Source organism: Triticum urartu, chromosome 5 (assembly GCF_003073215.2).
Source record: "Triticum urartu cultivar G1812 chromosome 5, Tu2.1, whole genome shotgun sequence".
In the NCBI taxonomy this organism is placed as follows: domain Eukaryota; kingdom Viridiplantae; phylum Streptophyta; class Magnoliopsida; order Poales; family Poaceae; genus Triticum; species Triticum urartu.
In genome coordinates, this window is record NC_053026.1 from 625,214,191 (window position 1) to 625,237,717 (window position 23,527).

Here is a 23,527-nt window from a genome sequence, read left to right on the forward strand (position 1 = left end):
ATTTGAATTACTGAGATTATAATTTACATACACAAATTTCTAGACAAATGAATAGGTGCAAAATCGGCCGCACTGACCGCAACCCATTTCAGCTTCACAATGGCCTTTGTTCTACTTCCTCTGTCCGAAAAAATGTGTCTATCAAATGGATGTATCTAGCACTAAGTTAATATTAGATACATTCATTTGAAAGACAAACTTGAGATAAGCTTTTTTGAACGGAGGAAGTAGTACATTAATCCTACTTATCCATTGCAGACGTGTGAAGATGTGAAGACTGGCTAGAGTGGGTTGCGTGCTACGCTAGTTGGAGACTTGGTTGCCATCTTTTACCTGTTGATTTCACTCTGTACTGATAGGCGGGGCCCACTAGTCATAGAGGTAAAAAATGCCATGTGCTTTTTGAAAGATAATCCAAGTTTTTTTTTTTGAAAAAACCTACTCCCTCCGTCCAGGTGCATAGGGCATCTAAGGTGATGCATCGCAATCTAGGTGTGTGGGGATTGGATGGAGAAGACTAAACCAAAAATCAATGACAATAATAATTCCTATTTGGCCGACTTGGAAAATTGGGAGGGGCCAACCACAACGTTGGTTTCCCATGCCATTAATTCCTAAATCGCAACATGCAATACCCATTTAATGCGCCAACCAATGAAAATGTTAGCATGCAAAATAAAAATTAATGATTGTGAAGAATGAGGAACTTATTCCATGCATAGTGACTTATATATTTGGAATACTAATTTTTCGTTAGACGTCCTATGCACCTGGACGGAGGGAGTAGCAACAGTTCCCCCTTCTCTCAGGTCTGGTGGCTGACAACGGGCCTCATGTGCCTAGTCAACGCAGATTCCGTATATAGACGGGATAAGAACCGTGTATTTGCACATCCGAGTCAAGTTTTTACATCACTTTGATGTATACCGTAATTTCTGACATCAAAGTGATTGTTTGTGCCAATTTCTAGCATCACCGGTCTAATTAACTCTATAAAATTCCTACAAACCAAATGAGGCCTTAGATTCCTGGACAGAACTCTTGTTGCTTGGTGCTCAGTAGTACTCCAGTTGCGAAACTAAAGAAATCAGTTGCAAAGTTATTCTCGGATGATGCTCTGCTCACTAGCTAGAAGTAGAATGGAGTGATACACATCGGCGCCCACGGAATTGAGCGGTAAATTCGTGCCAAAAGAGGGGTTAACTATCACCGGATCGATGAATCACATGTCTTCTCTCTTCTCTGAGCATAGTGGAGGGGAATCAAGGCATATCTACGTTTGGCGTCCGTCAGTTAACTTACATCGAATATCTACCTACACGGATATTTTATGATCTTCACGATCTGGCGCCACTGAATGAATAGTTAGTTTCCCTAATGAGATGCACATCGTGCACTCCGGCGACCAACCAAAACGGTCCGTGCTGCATATGCCGCTGAGATGCACGTCGTCCGCTCTGGATCTGCCTGGCCGGAGCAAACCCTTTCATTAATTTATGTACTGACTTTCTTGCTGTTTTAGTTTCATTAGTGGCATTATTAGTCGAGTTCGAGGAGCTGTTAGCCAGTCACCATCCATCATAATTTGTCAATCGTGGCAAAACCTGGCAACTGTGTAACTCTCTAGACCTCTTTTCGCCATGGGTCACGATCTGTGCGTCCAATCACCACGCATACTAGTACCAGTACCTTTTCTGGATCACGATCTACGCCATCGGATGCACGTTTCTCCGTCCTGCTTTTTTCTATGCCGTGTACGTCAGCTGTTACGTACTAGTACGTGCACAAATCGGCAGTAAAAATCCTCGTGCGCGCGTGTCACTTCCTCCGTGATCGCCCGGATCGCTGGTGACTTCTGGCCGTGCATGGATCACATATGCGTGGCCGACATGGAGCGCCGACGTGGGTGACGTCGCTCTCGATAGCCTCTCCGCACCACTCGCTCCAGTTGGCCGTTATCGATCCGGACAGGTGGTGAGACAAGGAGCGGGCCACTTGGCCGTGGCGTCGCGTAGGAGGGCGACGTCGCCCAGCAACGTGACTATAGCAGGGACCCTCGCTCCAGCCACCGGCCACGGTTAGAGCATCTACAACACAATGGACTACTAATTTGACACCTTAGAGCACCAATAGCCGGACGCCCTATATCCGTCTCATAAGAACATCCAGGCAGGCCGTCCGGTCACTCACCGGTCACAAAATACCGACCAAATGGGCTCTCAAACGGATATGAGGCAGCCCGGGCAAGCCCGGACGCGTCCGCCTCACAAGCCCGGCCCAGCACCGACCCCACGGATGTCTCACAAAAAACTCCATCGGGCTCATCGCTCCGAAACCCTAACTCACTCACTCTCCTCTCCCGCTCCGTCCTCTCATCTCCCCGCACCGATTTAGGTCGAATCCGGTGCAATGTCGAGCTCGAACAGCTGCTCCGACTACGAGCTGGATTCGGAGTATGACCTTGCCCTCCGCACTCACCTTGGAGTGGTCCAAGGTGGGGACCGGGGGCAGCTCCGGATCTGCAGCCTCGCCGCTGCCGTAGCTTCCCCGTCGGTGCAGCTCGGATGCCGACGTTGGCTCCTCCCGGCTCGGGGCAGCTCCGACAGGCGGCTTGCACAATTCGTGCCTCCCCTACGCTGTTCCCTGTCCATGCCGGCTATTGCCCCCCCTCGTGGGCAGCAGTGGGTGCTTGTGTCCGCCCAGCCGGCCCGGACACACACGCCGGAGTCCTGGGCGCGCGCCGCCCGCCGCGAGAGGCAGCGGGCAAGGGAGAGAAACGCTGCGGAGAGCTCTGTCCACCGCCACCGTGGGGTACCGGCGGAGCCCAATGAGGACGAGCGGCTCCTCACGTGGGTCTACCGCCAATCGCGTACGACGGCGGAGACGGATGCTCAGCGGCTCCGCTGGAAAAACGCGAAGGCTCTACGGCTTGCCATCGAGCAGTACGAGCAGGAGGCGAAGGAGAAGACAATAAAGGCGGGTCGGCTGGCCAAGCTCAGGCGCCAGTAGGACCGGGCCGTCCAACGCCTCAAGGGCCTCATCATCGCCTCCTCCTCGCCCGACGACGATGACTCCTTGTTCGACGAATCTGATGATCCACCACCAGCCGCCGATGGCTACAGCTACGCCGGCGACCAGAAGGGGAAAGGGCCGGCCCGGAAGTGATGAAGTTCAATTTTATTTCAAGTTTTAGATGTAGTATAAGTTGTTTGTTGTTTATGTGAACTTTGGTGGACCTATGAACGGCCGTTCGTGATCTTTTGGTGAACTATTGTGCTATCCTATGTCTGATTCTATGTCTGGTCAGCTGATCTACGTAGTTCGATCGACGTTGCATGATTTAGTATGGATATAGGGGTTCGGATATGAGATACATGGATGTGGACGGCACTATTTGAGGAGTGCCCGATCAGTGTCCGCAGACGCGCCCGGGCGCGTCCGCGGGCGTTTGAGGGGCCAAATTTGCCAAGTTCGGCTGTAGATGCTCTTATATTGTCGTGGACATGTCTAGATAGTGTCCAAGCCTGTCCGCTTTGAACCCTGACTTTTTCGGCCATACAACCATAACCCTCAAATTGTCCTTCCCATTTTGGCATTCCATCTAATGGGTCGTGTGCAGCACCCCCAAAGCACGTTTCAACGCCACACAAACGACAGGCATACGCTGGCCCAGCCCACATGTGTCGGAGCAGCACCCACCGCCGGCACGCTGCCAGACTTGGCCGGGGTGCGGTGATTGCGAGTGGACATAGGTTGATGGACGGTTGCGGGGCGTGGCGGAGGGCGGCGCATGGGGTAGTATCATGTCTGGCCAGGAGCACGCACATGGGAGGCAAGGTACATGAGAAGACAAAGGGAGAGGATAGGCAATGGTGGCACAGGCTTGTCGGCGGCGGCACTCGCCGACGACCGATGGTGGTGTTCCGGCGCAATGAGTAGTGGCCGCGGGGAGGCATCGGGATTCGGTCCCTGGCATAGTGGCAATGCGCACCCCTCTTCCAAAATGAGAGAGAGAGAAGGTGACTACAAGTGAGACCTAAATGGATTGGGCAAAATTTGGGTTGACGTGGCAATGGATGTGTCCGGATGCCAGACACCCCCCATATATGGGAGGGAATTGGGAGGCCTGATTGGTAGCCTTTTTTATTTCTCTCCTAACTGGGCAGTCCCACTGGACATATAGGGAGAAAGTGGGGTCCCTGATTGTAGATGCTCTTATTCGACTCCAACATGCTCACATTTAATTCTCTTTTTATTCTGAATTTCTATTGTTCATTGTATTTTATATAGCTCATCATTCACGCCGAATGGCTTTAATTCTGAATCTCACATAGGTTCTAATTCTCAGTGGGTGCTAGTTGTTTCGAGGCTTTGTGTGGTTAGAGTTGTAAAACTTATTCTCTACTTCCTTTGTGAAGAAATATAGAAGTGATCTAAAAGATCTTATATTTATTTATAGAGGAAGTACGTCTTTTGGCCGGGGTCATTTTTTTGTTGTTTGGTCCTTTATTCACTGTATATATCTTTTAGAGACTTTCCCCGCAAGGAAAATATATCTCTTAGAGATTTCATACATTCTCTTCTTCTAGTGGTACTAAATCTCAATCACTGAGACTTAGATATGTTGAAGTTGTGTCGAATATTGTGTACAAAGTAGGTTACAGTTGGACTATGAGTTGTATTGTGTTTACATGGGATGTGGATTCGTGTCCTAGTAGGACACTTGTATCCTAGGCCTCTCATATATAGCGGGGGTAGACACATGATGTAACCTATGCCAATATAATAGTACAGGCGCGCAAGGGGGAGCCGGCGGCGTGTACCGGCGCCCGGGTGGCCGGTGTGCGGTATTATGACGGTGTCACGGGGAGGAGCGCCCGTAGTCAGACCCCGGGATGTAGCCATATCGGTGAACCTCGTTAACAAATCTTGGTGTTGTCTTTGTGTGATTGCTTAGTCCTTGGTAGATTGACGGAGTGTCTCAGATTTATTCTAACAAATGGTATTAGAGTTAGGTTATTCGGAAGTCGTGTGCGTTGATCCAGAGATTATGAATCGAAGGCATTGGTGTTCAGACGAGTTCGTCTGACGATGCAATCGATGGGAAGAGCAATCGGAAACGGCTAATTGATTGGAAGCGGTGGTGTCTCGAAGCAAGCGTTGAGTCGGCGAACTCGGCGAGATCGGTTTGTGTGGCGACCGCACAATAGGGCACATGCAGGCAGGCTAGGTTGTGCAAGCTGAGTCGGGCTCTGGCGCGTGCATCGTGGGCGCTGGTGGCTGCTCCCGAGGCCCGGTAGGCCTGCAGACGTGAGCATGTGCTCGCAAACCTGAGGCATAGGCCGATTCGCCGTGGTATGGCTCAGGAGAGCGAAGTCTAATTTAAACCTTGACGTTGTAGAGGTTGTATAAAACAAACCTTCACCTCAAAATCCCGGAAGTTTGTACCCTGTCCTTTCTGATCCCGGATTTTTTTAACCTTGATGCCTTTCAAAGGGAGGATTTGGTGACGTGGCAGGGAAAGGCCTGGTTTGCTGACTAAATTGAGTTTGAGGACACGCATGTATGAATTGTTTTTCATTTGCATGGATCGATGGATGTGTGTAAATGCCGATGGTGACCCAGGTCGTTCGCTCGCTCGAGCGCCTCCGCCGTTGCCATCTCGAATCCAAGTGCAAGACAGCAGGTCGTGTCGTCAGGGACCGCATGGTGGTGCGCTGACTTTAGCCTGGCTGGTTCATGCTGCGGCAGTGGGTTCCGGAGATGTGGTGCATTGAGCTGGTTGTTGGTAGGAGCAAGGTGCAATGGGAGCATGAGACGAGGGACGAGCAAGGGTCCGAGCTCTTGCTCTCGCGCTCTGCCATCTTTGAACAGGGAAACGTCGTGCTCCAGGTTGAAAAAGAAGGAGCTAACGGCGCCGCACATGGTCGCTGGAGGCACCAGCCTCGACATCGTCGGCGCCGCCGTTCGACCATGCTAGCCGCTCGCGTGAAGATGTCTGCCATTCATGACGTTCGACGCCAACCACCTCTGCAGCACCATGACAGTTGTCTTCTCCATGTGCAGGCTACAATACACCGCGTGATTTTCCGGCAGGATCCCGCCCGGCGAGCTCGGCAGTCTCGTCGGCTCCCTGCATCGCTCGAGCTGTCGCGCGCCTGCAACCGCGTCGTGTCGTCACACCCTGCCTTCACCGGTGCATGGACGTCAGCTCCCCCATCCGTGAGCGCGCGAAGTGGCCACAACGCTGCATCGTCTTCTCCCGACGACGCCTTTGTGCGTGCGCTGAACAGGTAGGAACCCCGTGGACATGGACGTCGCCGGCTTCCATCTCTGCAGAAAGCGTCGTGCCATGGTCGTCACCAGGAAGCTGACACACACTGCCTTTTTTGTGTGCTTGTGTGTACTTTGTGGATAATATAATCTTATACAGTATACGTATATGTTAATTCAACAAGACAACCTCTTCGTACAGCTGGTTACCAGCTGCCTGAACGTACTTAGATGTCCGTGTTGTGTCACTGTGCTATTTCTTTCTCTCACTGCCAAGTGGGCTCCACACAAATGTCTTGCCTACCTCAGTCCATCCCGGCCTTTCCCGGTGTCATGTTGAAATTTCCTGTTTGGATACAGCTTTAAGGTTTAAAGCGACCGGGATTGCAAAAGACAGGGTATGGACTTCAGGGATTTAAAGATGAGGGTTCATTTTAGACGAGCTCTACAACGTCAAGGTTTAAATCAAACTTCACTTGGCTCAAGCCGCAGGAGCGATACGGGACAATCGTGCAGTCAAAAGTTCATCGTGAGATTTGTTTGGAAGGAAAAAAAGAAGACCGAATCTTTATGTATGACGCGGATAGGCACGCAAATTAGTCAGCAGAAAGAGAAATTCATCAAGCGATACGGTGCATCCATCGGAAGGCAGGACAAAGCAACAGCAGCATCGCGAGTTGAGTCAGGAGCCATCATGTGAAGACTAAAGCAATTTATCGATTAAATTTGCTAGTACTAGTACACGTACTTGATGTACTTGGGCATTGCGTGCAGAAGCTTGGTTATTTTTTCTCGAGGTCAGCCGTACGAAGAATCGTGACGCCATCGGGCATCGGGTTTGAGGTGGAGAAGTTCAACAGAACTGAAAACCTTGGGTTATGGCAGATATGGGTGAAATATTTGTTGGCACGACAGGGATGCTTGAAGGCGTTGTAGAAAATCATGGCAGCTATGATGGAATTATAATGTGATGGATTAGAATTCGCGGAAGATGATTTGGAAGCCTTGAGCGTGTCATGCAGTCGGACAAGTTCAGAAGACGGTGGTGGGATCGACGACGACGACATAGGTGCGTGCTGTTGATGGTGACCGACTTCTGGGTGTGGCAACACGCTGCGCAGGTCTGAGGGCTTGTGTGGCTTTGACAAGACTATGTCGCGGGATTGATTCAAGATGGTGTATGCACGGAGCTTGAAGTCGATGAGGCGCAGGGGTGGACTGATCATCTATCATGGAGTCATGTTGAAGGTGGAGTTGGATTGAGCGGCTACGGCGTAAGTCGACAGAGAGTCGAAGCCTATTCAGCAAGGGGAAAAGCAAGGGACACTTAGTTTGGACTGGAGCCCAGTGGTTTGATGGAAGCGTGAACCTCGTCATCGGTCGGTGATGATCGGTGTTACTCTGCAGTGGGGGTTGAGTTGTGGTTCACGACCCTTGAAACTCGACTGAGACAGCAGAGGCTCGACGCGGTAATAGCGACGAGGCGTGCGGTACGCACGGGGCATGTAGACGGGCCAGGGCTCTGGTGGTCATACATGTGGTGAGGCAACTGCGAATTTGACTCGGGATGACTACAAGCAATGGTGAAATTCCTTCAAGTTTCAGACAGGCAGTCAAGAAAGGAGCGGTGGTGTTGAGTTCAGGTAACTCTTATGTGTGGCATCCAATATGTGAGTTGTTCACTTTCAAGCAGGTCAGTGATCGGTGCACGATGACGTTGACGGATACTCTGAAAGTTGGGAGCACAAACTAGAGTAACAAGGAACTTAATTTTGCTCGAGTGTTGACTGTGGTCAAGAAAGAAGGGATTACAAGTTGCAGGTGGAGTCACATGGAGTCTTTGGAGTAGCAGCGGTACTCATAAGATAAACTCAAGTTCAATGTACATGAAAGTTTGACGCATGGACGAATCCAAGGTGGTGGAGAATATTCGTCAAGGTGGAGTTTGTTGAAGTTGTATCGAATATTATGTACAAGGTAGGTTACAGTTAGACTATGAGTTGTATTGTGTTTACATAGGATGTGAAGTCGTGTCCTAGTAGGACACTTGTATCCTAGGACTCTCATATATAGCGGGGTAGACACACGATGTAACCTATGCCAACATAATAGCACAGGCGCGCAAGGGGGAGCCGACGGCGTGTGCCGGCGCCCGGGTGGCCGGTGTGGACGGTGTCATGGGGAGGAGCGCCCGTAGTCAGGCCCCGGAGATGTAGCCACGTTAACAAATCTCGGTGTTGCCTTTATGTGATTGCTTGGTCCTCGATAGATTGACAGAGCGCCTCGGATTTATTCTAACAAGATATGTCTCAATCGATACTATATTCGTAAGATCTTGCATTAAGATTCATGCAAATTTTCTTTTTGTTTTTTTATTTTTCTTTACTACATGTTATGTTACTTGACTGAGATTTATTAAATCTCAGTCAACTCAAAGCTAGACACACCCATTAAAATAACTTGCTGGCCTCATGCATAGTTTGAAACAAGAATCTGATATGTGAAGAATATATTCATCAGATGAGAATTAGCAAGTCTGTAGATTCAAAGCATCTTTGCATACACCGGACGAAGTTACACCGACGCATGCGTAGAGATCAGTTTCTTGGAACGGAAATAAAGGAATACGGAGGGAATGACGAAACGAAAAGTGGGCTAGCCCTCCTTTGCGCTTTGCGGTCTTCATTTGGCGCTGCCGACGTCGGCTTTGTCTCCTCCCATCCCGAGCGTGTTCATGACGGCGTCCCTGGCGCCCGTAGCGGCACCCATCACCTGCCCGCCGGCCTGCATAGAAACAGACAGACGTAAGTCTTGAGAAACCTAGCATGAACTGCTCAAATGGCCAATGGACATTGTCCTCAACATGGTTAACTTTGTGTTGTATGACTAGTTTGCAAGCGACTGACTCACCTGCTGGAACATGTTGCCGGTGGGCTCCTTGGGGGCGGCGGGTTCCCCGGTGAACTTCGCCGCGTTCTCCTCGACGCACTTTGCGGCCTCGGCGGACTTCTGCTTGGCGGCGTCGCCGGTGTCGGCGGCCATCTTCTTGGCGGCCTCGGTCTTCTCACCGAAGAAGCCGAACGTCTGGTCCTTGCTCTCGATGGCGCGGTCCGTGATGGCCTGCCCCGTCTCTGACGCCTTCCCCATGGCGTCGCTCCCCATCTTCATGGCCGCGTCGGCGGTGTCCGACGCCGCCTTGGTGACGGCCTCGCTTTTCTCGCCGATGAAGCTGATGGTCTGGTCCTTCGCCTCGATGGCGCGGTCCTGGACGGACGGCCCCGTCTTGGCGGCCTCGTCGGCCTTGGCGTCCGTCTTACCCCCGAACCAACCCGACATTTTTGAAGGTGATAAAGCTTACGTACGTGGTGGCTTGTGGTGTTGTTTCTTCTTTCTTTTCACTTGCTTCTTGTGGAGAGAGATACTCGTGCTCTCTTCCTTTATATAGGCGCCCTTGGCACCATTGCCGAAAGCCAAGCTGAAGATGATACAGATCGGTCTCGTGGCATCAAGATATTTTTTTCCTTGCAAGGACATATCCTTGTCGACCACTTGTGCAGCATTGATGCCTAGCGGCATGTCGGCACAACCACACTGCCTTGAATCTGTCCATCAATACTGTGTGGTTTTGCCATAGAGTGAACAGCCAAAAGAGGGGCTTAACTATTTACTGGATCGGCGTGCCCGGCGGTGAACCACATGTCTGCTGCGAGCTGGGCTGAGTGGAGGGGAATCGGAAATATCTGCTGGTGCTGCTTGTGTGGCGTCCGTCAGTTAATTTACTGCTAGCGGCGTCCGTCAGTTAACTTTACATTGATTATCGATCTATCGCAGTTGTGGAATGTTATTCAATATCTGAACGATCAGCCCCATAGATAGTTTCCCTAATAAGATGCACACGATGGGAGCACTCCTGCAATGAACCACAAATTATCCATGCTGCTGACTTGTTGAGCAGGATTCTGCTCTGGATCTTGCCTGGCTGAAGAAACCTTTCACTTCTTTATGTACTGATGACTTTGTTATTGCTTTTGATCGGTCGCTAGGCTCTTTACTTATTTATTATGTACTCGCAATTACTAGTGCTAGGCTCTTTACTTATTTATTATGTACTCGCAATTACTAGTCGAGTTCGACAAGGTGTCGTCAATCACCATCGGTTCAACTTTCAAAAAAAAAAATCACCATCGGTTCACTATCTCCGCCCATCGTGTTTCTCGATAGATAGGCAAAGCATCTGCCACCACCAATTACGAGGCGCCTATAGTGGTTTTGCCGATGTTCAAACTCATAGGACTTTAATGTTCAACGGGAGCTATATGTGCGTGTGTGTTTGTTGGGGGAGGTACTCGTGTAGACGTCATGGTGTTTCATATGAGAACATGTACAACATCCAAATCACTCATGCTCATTATGATTATACATAATGTTTCTTACGGGAAATGTGCAACATCCAAATCACTCGTGTTGATTATGATTGGTGGAAAATATATTCATACCTCGGTCGGATACATCATACAAAGTTACACCAAGGAGCACGTGTAAATTAGTGCCATGGAACTGGAATAAATTATATTGAGGGAATAGCGAAACAGAAGGAGGGCTAGGGCAAGCAAGCGCAGACGCGCCTATTATCCTTTGTGGTCTTCTTGGTGGCACCACCCGCATCTCACTTGTCTCCTCCCATCCCGAGCGTGTTCATGACAGCGTCCTTGGCGTCTGTAGCGGCACCCACCATATTCCCGCCGGCCTGGAAACAAACAAACAAACATTCATTTCAAGAAATTCAACATGAACAGATCAGAAGGCCACACAAAAAATTCGTTGACATGGTTAATTTTGTGTTGTCTTTGAATAGTTTGCAAAGTGATCGATTCACCTGCTGGAAGACGTTTTCCTTGGGGGCGACCGGGGTATCCTTGGTGTACTGTGCAGCGGTGTCCTGGACATGCTGGGCGGCCTCGGTGGACTTCTCCTTGGTGGCATCGGCAGTCTCGGTGGCCGTCTTCTTGACAGCGTCAGTCTTGTCGCCGAAAAAGCTGCCTGTCTGGTCTTTGCCCTCGACGGCGTGATCCTTACCGGCTTCCACCGTCTCGGACGCCTTCCCCATGGCCTCGCCGCCCATCTTTTTAGCCGCCTCGGTAGTCTCGGAGGCAGCCTTCGTGACAGCCTCGCTTTTCTCACCAAGGAAGGCCCCGGTCTGGTCTTTTGCCTCGACGGCGCGGTCTTGAATGGTCTGCCCCGTCTCGGACGCCGTCTTGGTGGCGTCGCCGGACTTCTCTTGAAACCAACCAGACATTTTTGAAGTTGATGGAGTGTTGGTACGTACTAATTTGTGGTGTTCTTTCCTTGTGCTTGTGGTGGAGAGACGTGTGTTCTTCCTTTATATAGGCCATTTGCCCCATAGCCGAGGTTGATACTGAAGAGAATACATCGCTTTCCAAGTATGTTGGCATTATATGAGATATTTTTGTAGCAAGGGTATCTCATTGTGGCCACTTGTCCACTCAGCTGTATATACGCACAACGGTATGTCGGCACAACACATTCACGTAAGACCTGTCCATTAATATGTGCATTTAAGACATTTTTCTGGAGTCATGCCATACTTCCTGTGATTGTGTCTCTTTTCGTCTTGACCTTTGTGAATGTGTCAGTTTCAATGTTGTGTCTTAGATGTAATTTTTTTCTGAAAGGATTTACACGTGATATATAATGAATTCATGTAGTAGCATGTTTGATCAGTACAGATGTTGTTGGAAAACTTGAAAGTCAGCAGCTCATTTGTAGGCAAAAACCAACACAACATATTCTTTTGATAATACAGGTTTTTACTCATTTATCGTCGGAACTCAAGTTCAACTATCCGCCTTCAGTGTGGAAAACTAGCTTGGGGAGGACCAAACCAATGAAACACAAAGCTAATACACTGCTTTAGCAGAAGTACTCACTGTTCTAGTGAAAAAAAAATAGCATGCTGACCTGGGCCCGGGGCTGGCTGGCACCCCTTGTCTCCACCACTCTCCGCCTTTGCATACGAGAAGTCGAGAATGCACATGGTCAAACAAACAAAAATTGAGTTTAGCTTACCAAAGCAAAACTCTAAAATTTAAACCATTCATATAAAATGGCCTTGGTCAAGCCCATATATTGGATCGGACAAATGCACATCACACACGTGTCTAAGTCGGCCGATGTTGCCCTGTGCGGGTTGTTGTGACGGTTCTAGCCGGGTTTTGCTAATTAACCAGGCAACTCTTCTTCTTTATTAATGAGATGAGGTAAAATTTTTGCCTCCGTTTCGCAAATCTCCCCTCCAGCATTGCCAAAAAACGTGAATCTGCACATGTGCAACCTCTTCATATATCGGATCCATAAAGACCAGCATGGTGCAGATACATGCATAAGAATATAACAATAGTGGAGAATAAAACTCCTGCAAAAAGCGGCATCATTTTTGTACGGCTATAACATTTAGCAAGGCCCACCACCTCAACCAAAAATTGAGCCCTTTAGCTTGGCATCCGAGCCATGCAGCTAGCTAGTGGTCGACATGGATCGCCGACGTCTCCCGGCACCCACGCGTTCCGTGAATTCTGGGCGTAGCACAGGACAACATGTGGATGGCATTTGCATGGTCGACATGGAGGGCCGACGTGGGAGGCATCCTCTCGTCTCCCGGCACCACTCGTTCGCGTTGGCCGTTATCGGTCCGGACACATGGTGAGACAGGAACGGGCCACTTGGACGTGGCGTCGCGTACACGTCGCCGACGTGACTGCAGCCAGCTCGTTCTGGCCAAGGTGGTCCAACTCCAAATGGCCCATGTCCGCGTGGTTCGTGAGGACAGTACAAGGCAAGGGATTTAGGATAATAGCAAGCTTATAGCACATTCATATGGCACTCCGGTCTATGCGAAAGAGAGAGATGAACTCTACACGAGCTCCCGACTAACTGGGAGCACGATTCAACCAACACGAAAATTATAACGAACTTACACACAAAGATCGTACGCCCTTTTTCATAAACAAAAATCGTACATCCCCTGTACTCTAAATTACCGAAAAAGGCTTTCGCCAAGCAAACCACCGAGCACAAAGTCAACATAGTACACACACACATAACGCCACCGTAGGCAAGGTCCAACACACACGCACACTAACACTACCCAAGGTTCAGCGATGGGCACATCACAACAAGCCCAACACAGAAATGAAGGATGCACAACACATAAACGGCGGTGGTGGCGGCGGCGGCGGCGAGGGAGAAGATCTAATCCGGCTCTGGTGGTCGTGGGGAAAGAGGTGGAGCCATCCGGAGAGCCATCGCGCGAAGCTGGGTGATGATGAAGGTGATGGCATCTCTCTCCCTGGGGCGGCTAAGCGGCCGCCAAAGCTGCAAGTAACCAGACCATTTAAACAAAAGTGTCAGTAGCGCGACGAAGAGGGACATGCTGAATCACAATTGCTTATTCCTAATAGTCCACAACGTCCAAGCTAGCACCCCGATGGTCAACCACAAAATGTGGCGAGACGCGGGTGGTAACGCCTGAAGTTCGGCGAATAGAGCGGGGAAGTTGGTGTGATCCCATCTTCTACCCACTACTTTGCGGAAACAGCTCCAGAGGAACTGCGCGGACGTACGGATGAACAAGATATGGTTCGTATCCTCTTCAGGCCTGCAGAGCGGGCATCGCCCATCACCGGACCTCAACGCCGGACGGAAGGCGGCCGTGAATCCATTGCCACAAGAAAAACCTAATCTTCAAGGGGAGCCGGATCGCCCAGATGGTGGTGGGAGCCTCAGGGCCCGGCGAAGGGGCTATGGCCTGGTAGAGAGATTTAGAGGAGAATTGTCCAGATGGCTCTAGCCGCCACCTGGTGCGGTCCTCTCCAATCTCCAGATCCGTCGTGCAAAGCAATGCAGTCAAGTAGGTCCTGCCACGCATCATTTTTCGCCGGTCCAAAAGGTCTCCGGAAGCGAGGTGCCCTAAGTCAATAAGGGCCACCACTATAGAAATCCGCGGATCAACCGCGATGGAGAATAGATCAGGGAAGCGAGCCATGAAGGGGGAGTCCCCAGCCCATCTATCGAACCAAAACAGCGTGGCGGTGCCAGATCCAACCACAATCGAGGTCCCGATGCGAAGGACCGGGAGGAGCTGAATAATGGATTGCTAGAACTGGGATCCACCGGATCGCTGGCAGAAGGCGAGTGGCTGACCACAGAGGTATTTCTGCTGAATGATGCACCTGTACTCTAAATTACACGTACCGCTTCAGCAAAACCACCAAATAAATAAAGAACTGAGAATTCAAAGCCTAGTACTCGTGCTCCAAAAACCATACATAGGTTATGGATAAAAATTATTGATTTACCTGATATAAAACTGCAGGTATTTTTCCTTATCATACCCTTATAAGAGAAAACAAAGTTTTGTTGATTTACTCGGAGAGTTAAAATCATCTAAAGCCATTCAGAAAGTGCACACCAGGCAGAGGAGGCTTCACCTGGTCTTGACACGCCACCTCTTAGGTATGATGTTTGGCATCTTCACATCCACGGTTTAATGAAAAGAAAACACTTTAATAACTAATGTGAAGAACACTAGGTTGTGACAGTCACACATAAAAAGAGAACCATAGAGGCAAGGTGCAGAGTTTTACGAGGGATTTACAGGTTGCTTAACATTGATTGGCTAGGGATTGATCAAGACGCACGGGCCCACCATGAAATTCAGAGGGAGGGGGGGGGGGGGGGGTAGAATGTGCCCGTACGTGTAGCATTATTGCTAATTATACAACGCAAGTATTCCCTTCGTCCGAAAAAGCTTGTCCCTCAAATGGATGTATGTTGCCCCAAGTTAATGGTAGATACCATACATCCATTTAAGGGACAAGTTTGAGACAAGGTTTTTCGGACAGAGGGTGGACAATTAATTAGCTTCTAGAGCACTGACCCATTAACCACGTAATAGTACAACCGACCTCTAAAGCAAACATTTAGATATATACACAAGGGCCCCAATTTCATTGAAAGTTTATCATTTTTGTCTCAAAAGATGTCATAGCATGCTCGAGTGCAACAATGCAAAAGAAGACTACAAAGAGGCGACCACTTTGCTCTATTTTTTGCCAGACATCCCAGTATAAAGCTAAAAACATCATCGTAAATAGGCCACTGACAGCATCTAAGACGCTTCGTGTTGCGTCATTTTAATACTGCGTTGGTACAATCCTTCTGAATACATTAACGGATGAGATCTCTCCATACCCCTTCATAATAAAGGGTAGTATGGTCTTTCTCAAAATGTGTCGCCTCTGCAGAGCCCACCAAAACGCGGCCTGTGTATGTATGATACGTCTCCGTCGTATCTACTTTTCCAAACACTTTTGCTCTTGTTTTGGACAATAACTTGCATGATTTGAATGGAACTAACCCGGACTGACGCTATTTTCAGCAGAATTGCTATGGTGTTATTTATGTGCAGAAACAAACGTTTTCGGAATGACCTGAAACTTCACGGAGCAACTTTTTGGAAAATATAAAAAATACCTGCAAAAGACGAAGGCCAGGGGCCCCACCACCTGTCCACGAGGATGGGGGGCGCGCCTGCCCCCATAGGGCGCGCCCCTACCTCGTGGGCCCCCTGGAGCTCCTCCGACTCCAACTCCAACTCTATATATTGTGTTTCGGGAAGAAAAAAATCAGAGAGAAGAATTCATCGCGTTTTACGATACGGAGCCGCCGCCAAGCCCTAAAACCTCTCGGGAGGGCTGATCTGGAGTCCGTTCGGGGCTCCGGAGAGGGGAATCTGTCGCCATCGTCATCATCAACCATCCTCCATCACCAATTTCATGATGCTCATCGCCGTGCGTGAGTAATTCTATCGTAGGGCTTGCTGGACGGCGATGGATTGGATGGGATCTATCATGTAATCGAGTTAGTTTTGTTAGGGTTTGATCCCTAGTATCCACTATGTTCTGAGTTTGATATTGCTATGACTTTGCTATGCTTAATGCTTGTCACTAGGGCCCGAGTGTCATGATTTCAGATTTGAACCTATTATGTTTTCATCAATATATGAGTGTTCTTGATCCTATCTTGCAAGTCTATAGTCACCTATTATGTGTTATGATCCGTTAACCCCGAAGTGACAATAATCGGGATACTTACCGGCGATGACCGTAGTTTGAGGAGTTCATGTATTCACTATGTGTTAATGCTTTGTTACGGTACTCTATTAAAAGGAGGCCTTAATATCCCTTAGTTTCCATAAGGACCCCGCTGCAACGGGAGGGTAGGACAAGATGTCATGCAAGTTCTTTTCCATAAGCATGTATGACTATATTCGGAATACATGCCTACATTACATTGATGAACTGGAGCTAGTTCTGTGTCACCCTAGGTTATGACTGTTACATGATGAACCGCATCCGGCATAATTCTCCATCACCGATCCATTGCCTACGAGCTTTCCATATATTGTTCTTCGCTTATTTACTTTCCCGTTGCTATTGCTATCGTCACTACAAAATACCAAAAACATTACTTTTACTATTGTTACCTTTTGCTACCGTTACCACTGCTATCATATTACTTTGCTACTAAACACTTTGTTGCAGATATTAAGTTTCCATGTGTGGTTAAATTGACAACTCAGCTGCTAATACTTGAGAGTATTCTTTGGCTCCCCTTGTGTCGAATCAATAAATTTGGGTTGAATACTTTACCCTCGAAATCTGTTGTGATCCCCTATACTTGTGGGTTATCAAGATTATTTTCTGGTGCCGTTGCCGGAGAGCATGGCTCTATTCCTTGAGTTAGTTGGGATTTTTATCTGCTTATCATTATGAAGAACTTGAAAGATCCAAGAACCAAGATTTATCCCTCAACTACGAGGGGAGGTAAGGAACTGCCATCTAGCTCTGCACTTGATTCACCTTCTGTTTTGAGTAAGTTTGCGACACCTAAACCTGCTTCTGCTATTCGTTGTGATATGTCGCATGTTATTGATGATGCCACTTCTGCTATACATGATACTTATGATGAAACTACTTCTATGCTTGATACTACTGTGCCTCTTGGTGAATTTCTTGACGAACAACTTGCTAGGGCTAGAGAGATTGAAAATATTGAATCTGATAATACTGATGAAATTGACGATGAAGACTTGCCTGTTATTCCTGAGGGTTATGTTTTTGATAAAGAAGCTTCTTTAGCTATTTAGCTATTTTAGCTTGCAAAGATAGATACAAACTTAAGAGGTTATTAGCTAAATGAAACAAGCAATCTCTAAATGCTAGGATGAAACCTGACCCTGCTTTTGCTACTTCACCTATCTGTGTTACCGATAAGTATTATGAATTCTCTGTTGATCCTGATATAATTACTTTGGTTGAATCTGATCCTTTTTATGGCTATGAATCTAAAACTGTTGTGGCATATCTTACTAAATTAAATGATATAGCTACCCTGTTCACTACTGATGAGAGAACTCGCTACTTTTATATCCTTAAAATATTTCCGTTCTCATTAAAGGGTGATGCTAAGATATGGTTTAATTCTCTTGATCCTGGTTGTGTGTGTAGTCCCCAGGATATGATTTATTACTTCTCTACTAAATATTTCCCTGCTCATAAGAAACAAGCTAATTTAAGGGATATATATAATTTTGTGCAAATTGAAGAAGAGAGTCTCCCACAAGCTTGGGGGAGGCTTCTCCAATTACTTAATGCTTTGCCTGATCATCCTCTTAAGAAAAATGAAATACTTGATATCTTTTATAATGCACTAACCGATGCCTCTAGAGATTACCTGGATAGTTGTGTTGGTTCTGTTTTCAGGGAAAGAACACCGGATGAAGCTGAAATTATATTGAATAATATGTTGACAAATGAAAATAATTGGACACCTCCGGAGCCAATTCCTGAGCCTATTCCTAAACCAACTCCGAAGAAGAGGGGTATTCTATTTCTCAGTCCTGAAGATATGCAAGAGGCAAAGAATTCTATGAAAGAAAAATGTATTAAAGCTGAAGATGTTAAGAATTTACCTCCTATTGAAGAAATACATGGTCTTAATTTACCGCCTGTTGAAGAAACATATGATCTTAACCCTTTACCTATTGAAGAAACTCATGGTCTTGATAACCCGACACATGTAGTAAAGGTAAATTCTCTCTATAGATATGATAAAGCTGAAATCCCATTTACTAAGTTTGGTAGCCCATGCTTACATGAGTTTGATAAATTTATGGCTAAGCAAGAAGACTTTAATGCTTATTTTGGTAGACAATTGAAATACAATTCAAATATGCTTGAACACTTGGGTGATTATATGTCTAATGTCAAAGGTAAACTTAAACTTATTAGCAAACATGCTTCTATGGTTACCACTCAAGTAGAACAAGTACTTAAAGCTCAAAATGATTTGCTCAATGAATTAAATAGCAAGAATAATGATAATGTTGTTAGAGTTATGACTAGAGGTGGCAAAATGACTCAGGAACCTTTGTATCCTGAAGGTCACCCTAAGAGAATTGAGCAAGATTCTCAGAGAAATAATATAGATACACCTAGTCCTTCTAAAAGAAAGAAAAAGAAAAATGATAGGAATTTGCATGCTTCTAGTGAACCTATCACTAAAACACCTGAGAATCCAAATTATATTTCTATTTCTGATGCTGAAACACAATCTGGTAATGAACCTGAAACTAGTGATAATGTTAACGATAATGTTCATGATGATGCTCAACCTAGTAATGATAATGATATAGAAATTGAACCTGCTGTTGATCTTGATAACCCACAATTAAAGAATCAACGTTATGATAAGAAAGACTTTGTTGCTAGGAAACACGGTAAAGAAAGAGAACCATGGGTTCAGAAACCCATGCCATTTCCTCCCAAACCATCCAAGAAAAAGGATGATGAGGATTTTGAGCGCTTTGCTGAAATGATTAGATCTATCTTTTTGCGTATGCGATTAACTGATATGCTCAAAATGAATCCTTATGCTAAGTATATGAAAGATATTGTTACAAATAAGAGAAAGATACCGGAAGCTGAAATTTCCACCATGCTTGCTAATTATATATTTAAGGGTGGAATACCAAAAAAACTTGGAGATCCAGGAGTACCCACTATACCATGCTCCATTAAAAGAAACTATGTTAAAACTGCTTTATGTGATCTTGGAGCCGGTGTTAGTGTTATGCTTCTCTCTTTATATCGTAGACTTGATTTGAATAAATTAACACTTATTGAAATATCTTTGCAAATGGCTGATAAATCAACTGCTATACCTGTCAGTATTTGTGAGGATGTGCCTGTTGTAGTTGCAAACGTTACTATTTCAACGGACTTTTTTATTCTTGATATTTCCAAGGATGATAGTATGTCTATTATTCTTGGAAGACCCTTTTTGAATACTGCAGGGGCTGTTATTGATTGCACTAAAGGCAATGTCACTTTTCATGTTAATGGTAATGAGCACACGGTACACTTTCCGAGGAAACAACCTCAAGTTCATAGTATCAACTCTATTGGAAAAATTCCATCGATTATATTTGGAGGTTTTGAATTTCCTCTTCCTACTGTCAAGAAGAAATATGATATTCGTATTATTGGGGATGTGCATATCCCCGTTGAGGTAACATAGCACTACTAGGGAAAACCTTATACACAGAACATTAGCAGTAGCGCGGGATAAAAACGCACACTGGTGCTAATTAGCAGCAACGCGGTATTTTAAACCGCGCTACAGATACAGTTATAGCAGTAGCGCGCCCGAGTACAAAAGCGCTACTACTAAAATTCCCACGGCTTAGCCGATAGGCTACACATAGTAGTAGCGATCTACGTGGAACCGCGCTACCGCTACTTGTTTTGTAGCAGCGCGTTTACGAACAAAGGCGCTACTGCTAATGAAAATAAAATTAAAAGGAAAACAAATAAAAATGCGAAGGAATAGCAGTAGCGCTTGTTAAGAAACGCGCTATAGCTACCGTAGTAGCAGCGCACTTCCTGGAATGCGCTACTGCTACTTTTAACTTAACCGCGCGGTTCGTTCTTCCCCCACGGCCACTTCCCCCAAATCCCTACTCCTCCGCTGTCGCCGCCCTGCATCGTCGTCGGCCGCCGCGCGCGACCCGTCGATCTTCGCACACCTTCGACGCCGCCCCCGCCCCCGACCGCGACCTCAACGCCGCCCCCGACCCTGACCTCGACAACCCCCCTACATCGCCGCCCTCCGCCGTGCGCCCGCCGCCCGACCCCGTCCCCAACCTCGACGCCGCGTGCCCCTCTCCCTAACTCCACCGCGCCAGAGGTGAGCACGCCCTCCTCCTCCTCCTCCCCTACCTCTGCCTAGCTAGGGTTCTTAGGGTTAAAATTTCAGAGTTCATCTAATTAGTTAGGGTTCATCAAATTAGATGCTAATTATGGCAGTAGTTGTTAAGTAGAATTAGTTTTAGAGTTCATCGAATTAGTTAGGATTAAATTTTAGAGTTCATCAAATTAGTTAGGGTTAAATTTTAGTAAGTGTTTAATAGAATTAGTAAGAAAATTAATATAACTAGTTGAACTAGTTTATTTTTAGTAAAAACTAGTTTATTTTTATTCATAGTAAGTGCTTAATTGAACTAGTTGAGTTAATACAACTATTTTATTTTTAGTACGAAAATTAATAGAACTAGTTTATTTTTTTAGTTAAAGCAACTATTTTATTTTTAGTAAGTAAATTAATAAACTAGTTGAACTACTTTAGTTGTAGTTGAACTAGTTTAGTAAGTAAATTAATAAACTAGTTGAACTAGTTGAATTAATAGAACTAATGTATTTTTAGTAAGATAATTAATATAAGTAGTTGAACTATTTTATTTTTAGAAAGAACTAGTTTTTTTTCTATTTATAGTAAGTTTATATTTAGTAAGAACTAGTTGAATTAATAAAACTAGTTGAACATGTCATATTTGCTCAAATAGGATATGTGGTTGCCCAAGTGGCCATTCATGTTCAGTTTACACCTCCGAGTGGCCTATGTTTTGCCAGAGTGTTGATTAATTTTCGTTCCGGCAAATTTCAGACGCTCGATATGTCCTTTTTTAGCAAAGGTCATGCCGGATTTTTCCGTGAATTCTGGCATGACTTGTGCTAGAATATGTAGGAAATATCGAGTGGCCTGAATTTTCTCGAAAAATAATAATCTAATTTAGGGTTTTTAGTACATATATTTAATTGTACAAGTTTAATCTTTGAATTATGAACGTAGGAAATGACGTACTCGGACGACGACAGTCTCTTGGGGGAGTGCAGCTGGTGCCACGACAATCGAGGTATGTGCGACATGTTCGTTGAGTTGGACGAAGATCGGCGCTTCAGCATTAAACTCGAGGAGACCTTCGATGTTTAAATGGTACGCAACAACAAGTGTTTTTTTCGTAATTAAGCATGACTTCAACTATTTCAACATCTAATTTTCATCTTTTACAATTCGACTAGCTTATCCCATGCCATGCAAGACGCTATGTGTTGGAGAGGATGGGTTTTGAAGACCATGAAAATTTTCAAACAAAGAAAATACACCTAAGGACCCATCATGATATCGATTTTGAAGTAAACCTGTACAATTCTCAGAGCGTAACCCATTTTGGTTGCCAAAATTGGGAAGCACTTTGCAAAATGTATGGTTTTTATGAGGGTATGATTGTCACGATGGATCTTGGTGATCCTGACATCTAGCAAGACAATATGGACATTTGGGTCCTTGTTGATACGCTTCCGATTCTTCTGCAATGTGAGTTTCTCAAATATAGTTATTAACAAATTTATATTGTTTATTTCAAAATAGTTGACAGCTTATTTCCATTGACAGCTTATTTTGAATCTTCAAAGAATGTGCAAAAGATGGTAGACAAAACCCACTACACTGATGGCTCCGAATCAACTTATAAGGAGAAAAGTCATCTGATTGCTTATTGTACTTATCTTGAGAATTACAATACCTATTATCGAACTCCTCCAAATTATGGTGAATACGTGCCACTAGTGCACGTGTTGAACCACGGTAACTTCTATGGAGATACCCTGGTAAGATTTTTTACTATTACGACATCCGTGCATATTTTGCATACTTCTAAAACTAGTACATCATTGCTAACTATGAAGTTATTACTATGTTTTTCAACAAAAAATCCCGATGGATTGTGTGCCTCATCTGATGTATCAGAATGGTCGCCTTGCAGTTCTGAACATATAGCCAGGTCAATCTAAGGAGCTCACCTGTGCATATCAGAGTTCTAAAACCAGTGAACACATGCTAATCAAAGAATGGAAAAAATGTTTGAACATTCGCAAGGAGGTTTTTGGAAGTAACATTAAGCGAAAGGCAAGAATTGGAGACAGGATAATCTCCATTCTCCATAATGGACAGTCAGGAGCTATCTTGTTTTTTGCTATTTTACCTTAGAGAATATAGTAGGTCCTAAGAGAATGTAGTAGGTCCTATGAGGTACAATATGTTTATTATGTGATACAATGCGTTAGAGTTGATGATGAGGAGTACTTGTGATTACGACTAGTGACAAATTTGCTATGTGATGTCTCATTGATGAAAACGATGATCTTGAGGAGGTGTTATATGACAATGATGTATTATGATGATAAGTTGTTAATGATATGATGATGATGATATTTATTATATCATTGGGTGAAAGAACCGTGGATTAGTTTCAAGTGGATGTCCATCCACTTGAAACTAGTCCATGGTTCTTTCACCCCGTGATGTAATAACTCATTGTGATGTAAAAACAATTTCTAAATTCCTGTTGTATGAAAACTTGTGTAAAGGTGTACGAATATAACATGAAATAAAATACGAAATAATAGTAGCAGCGCGGGCAGGGAGAAGCGCTACTACTAATTACCAGTAGCGCTCCTCTGGGAAGTCGCTACTACTAAGTCGATTTAGCAGTAGCGTGGGCGGAGGCACGCTACTGCTATACGTTAGCTGTAGCGCCTTATCAGCGCATCGCCCCGCGCTACTGATAGGCCTAAAACCCGCGCTGCTGCTAGGCTTTTCCCTAGTAGTGTAGTGTTATTCGAAATTTCTCCGGTTCCATGTTATTTGGAATGAGTTCGTTAACAAGACTTGATCAACCTTGTTAGTGGATTCCTTTTGATGATCATGAGATGGATGAAACTAGAAGGCACAACCTTCCGTACCCTTCTTTTACTTTCTGTTATTTATATTAAAT

The 23,527-nt window shown here is 45.9% G+C and overlaps 2 protein-coding genes across 2 annotated transcripts; both read right to left on the reverse strand.

Moving 5' to 3' along the window:
* Positions 1 to 8,767: 8,767 nt before the first annotated feature.
* On the reverse strand, positions 8,768 to 9,702 carry LOC125511365 (ABA-inducible protein PHV A1-like). The gene is made up of 2 exons (XM_048676717.1): positions 9,184 to 9,702; positions 8,768 to 9,057 (listed from the first exon to the last, which is right to left on the reverse strand). The coding sequence occupies exons 1-2, from the start codon at positions 9,607 to 9,609 to the stop codon at positions 8,956 to 8,958; spliced, it is 528 nt and encodes a 175-aa protein (XP_048532674.1). The 5' UTR covers positions 9,610 to 9,702; the 3' UTR covers positions 8,768 to 8,955.
* A 1,035-nt stretch (positions 9,703 to 10,737) lies between these two features.
* On the reverse strand, positions 10,738 to 11,642 carry LOC125511366 (ABA-inducible protein PHV A1-like). The gene is made up of 2 exons (XM_048676718.1): positions 11,150 to 11,642; positions 10,738 to 11,020 (listed from the first exon to the last, which is right to left on the reverse strand). Exons 1-2 carry the CDS (start codon positions 11,567 to 11,569, stop codon positions 10,940 to 10,942), a joined length of 501 nt encoding a protein of 166 aa, XP_048532675.1. The 5' UTR covers positions 11,570 to 11,642; the 3' UTR covers positions 10,738 to 10,939.
* Positions 11,643 to 23,527: the final 11,885 nt, after the last annotated feature.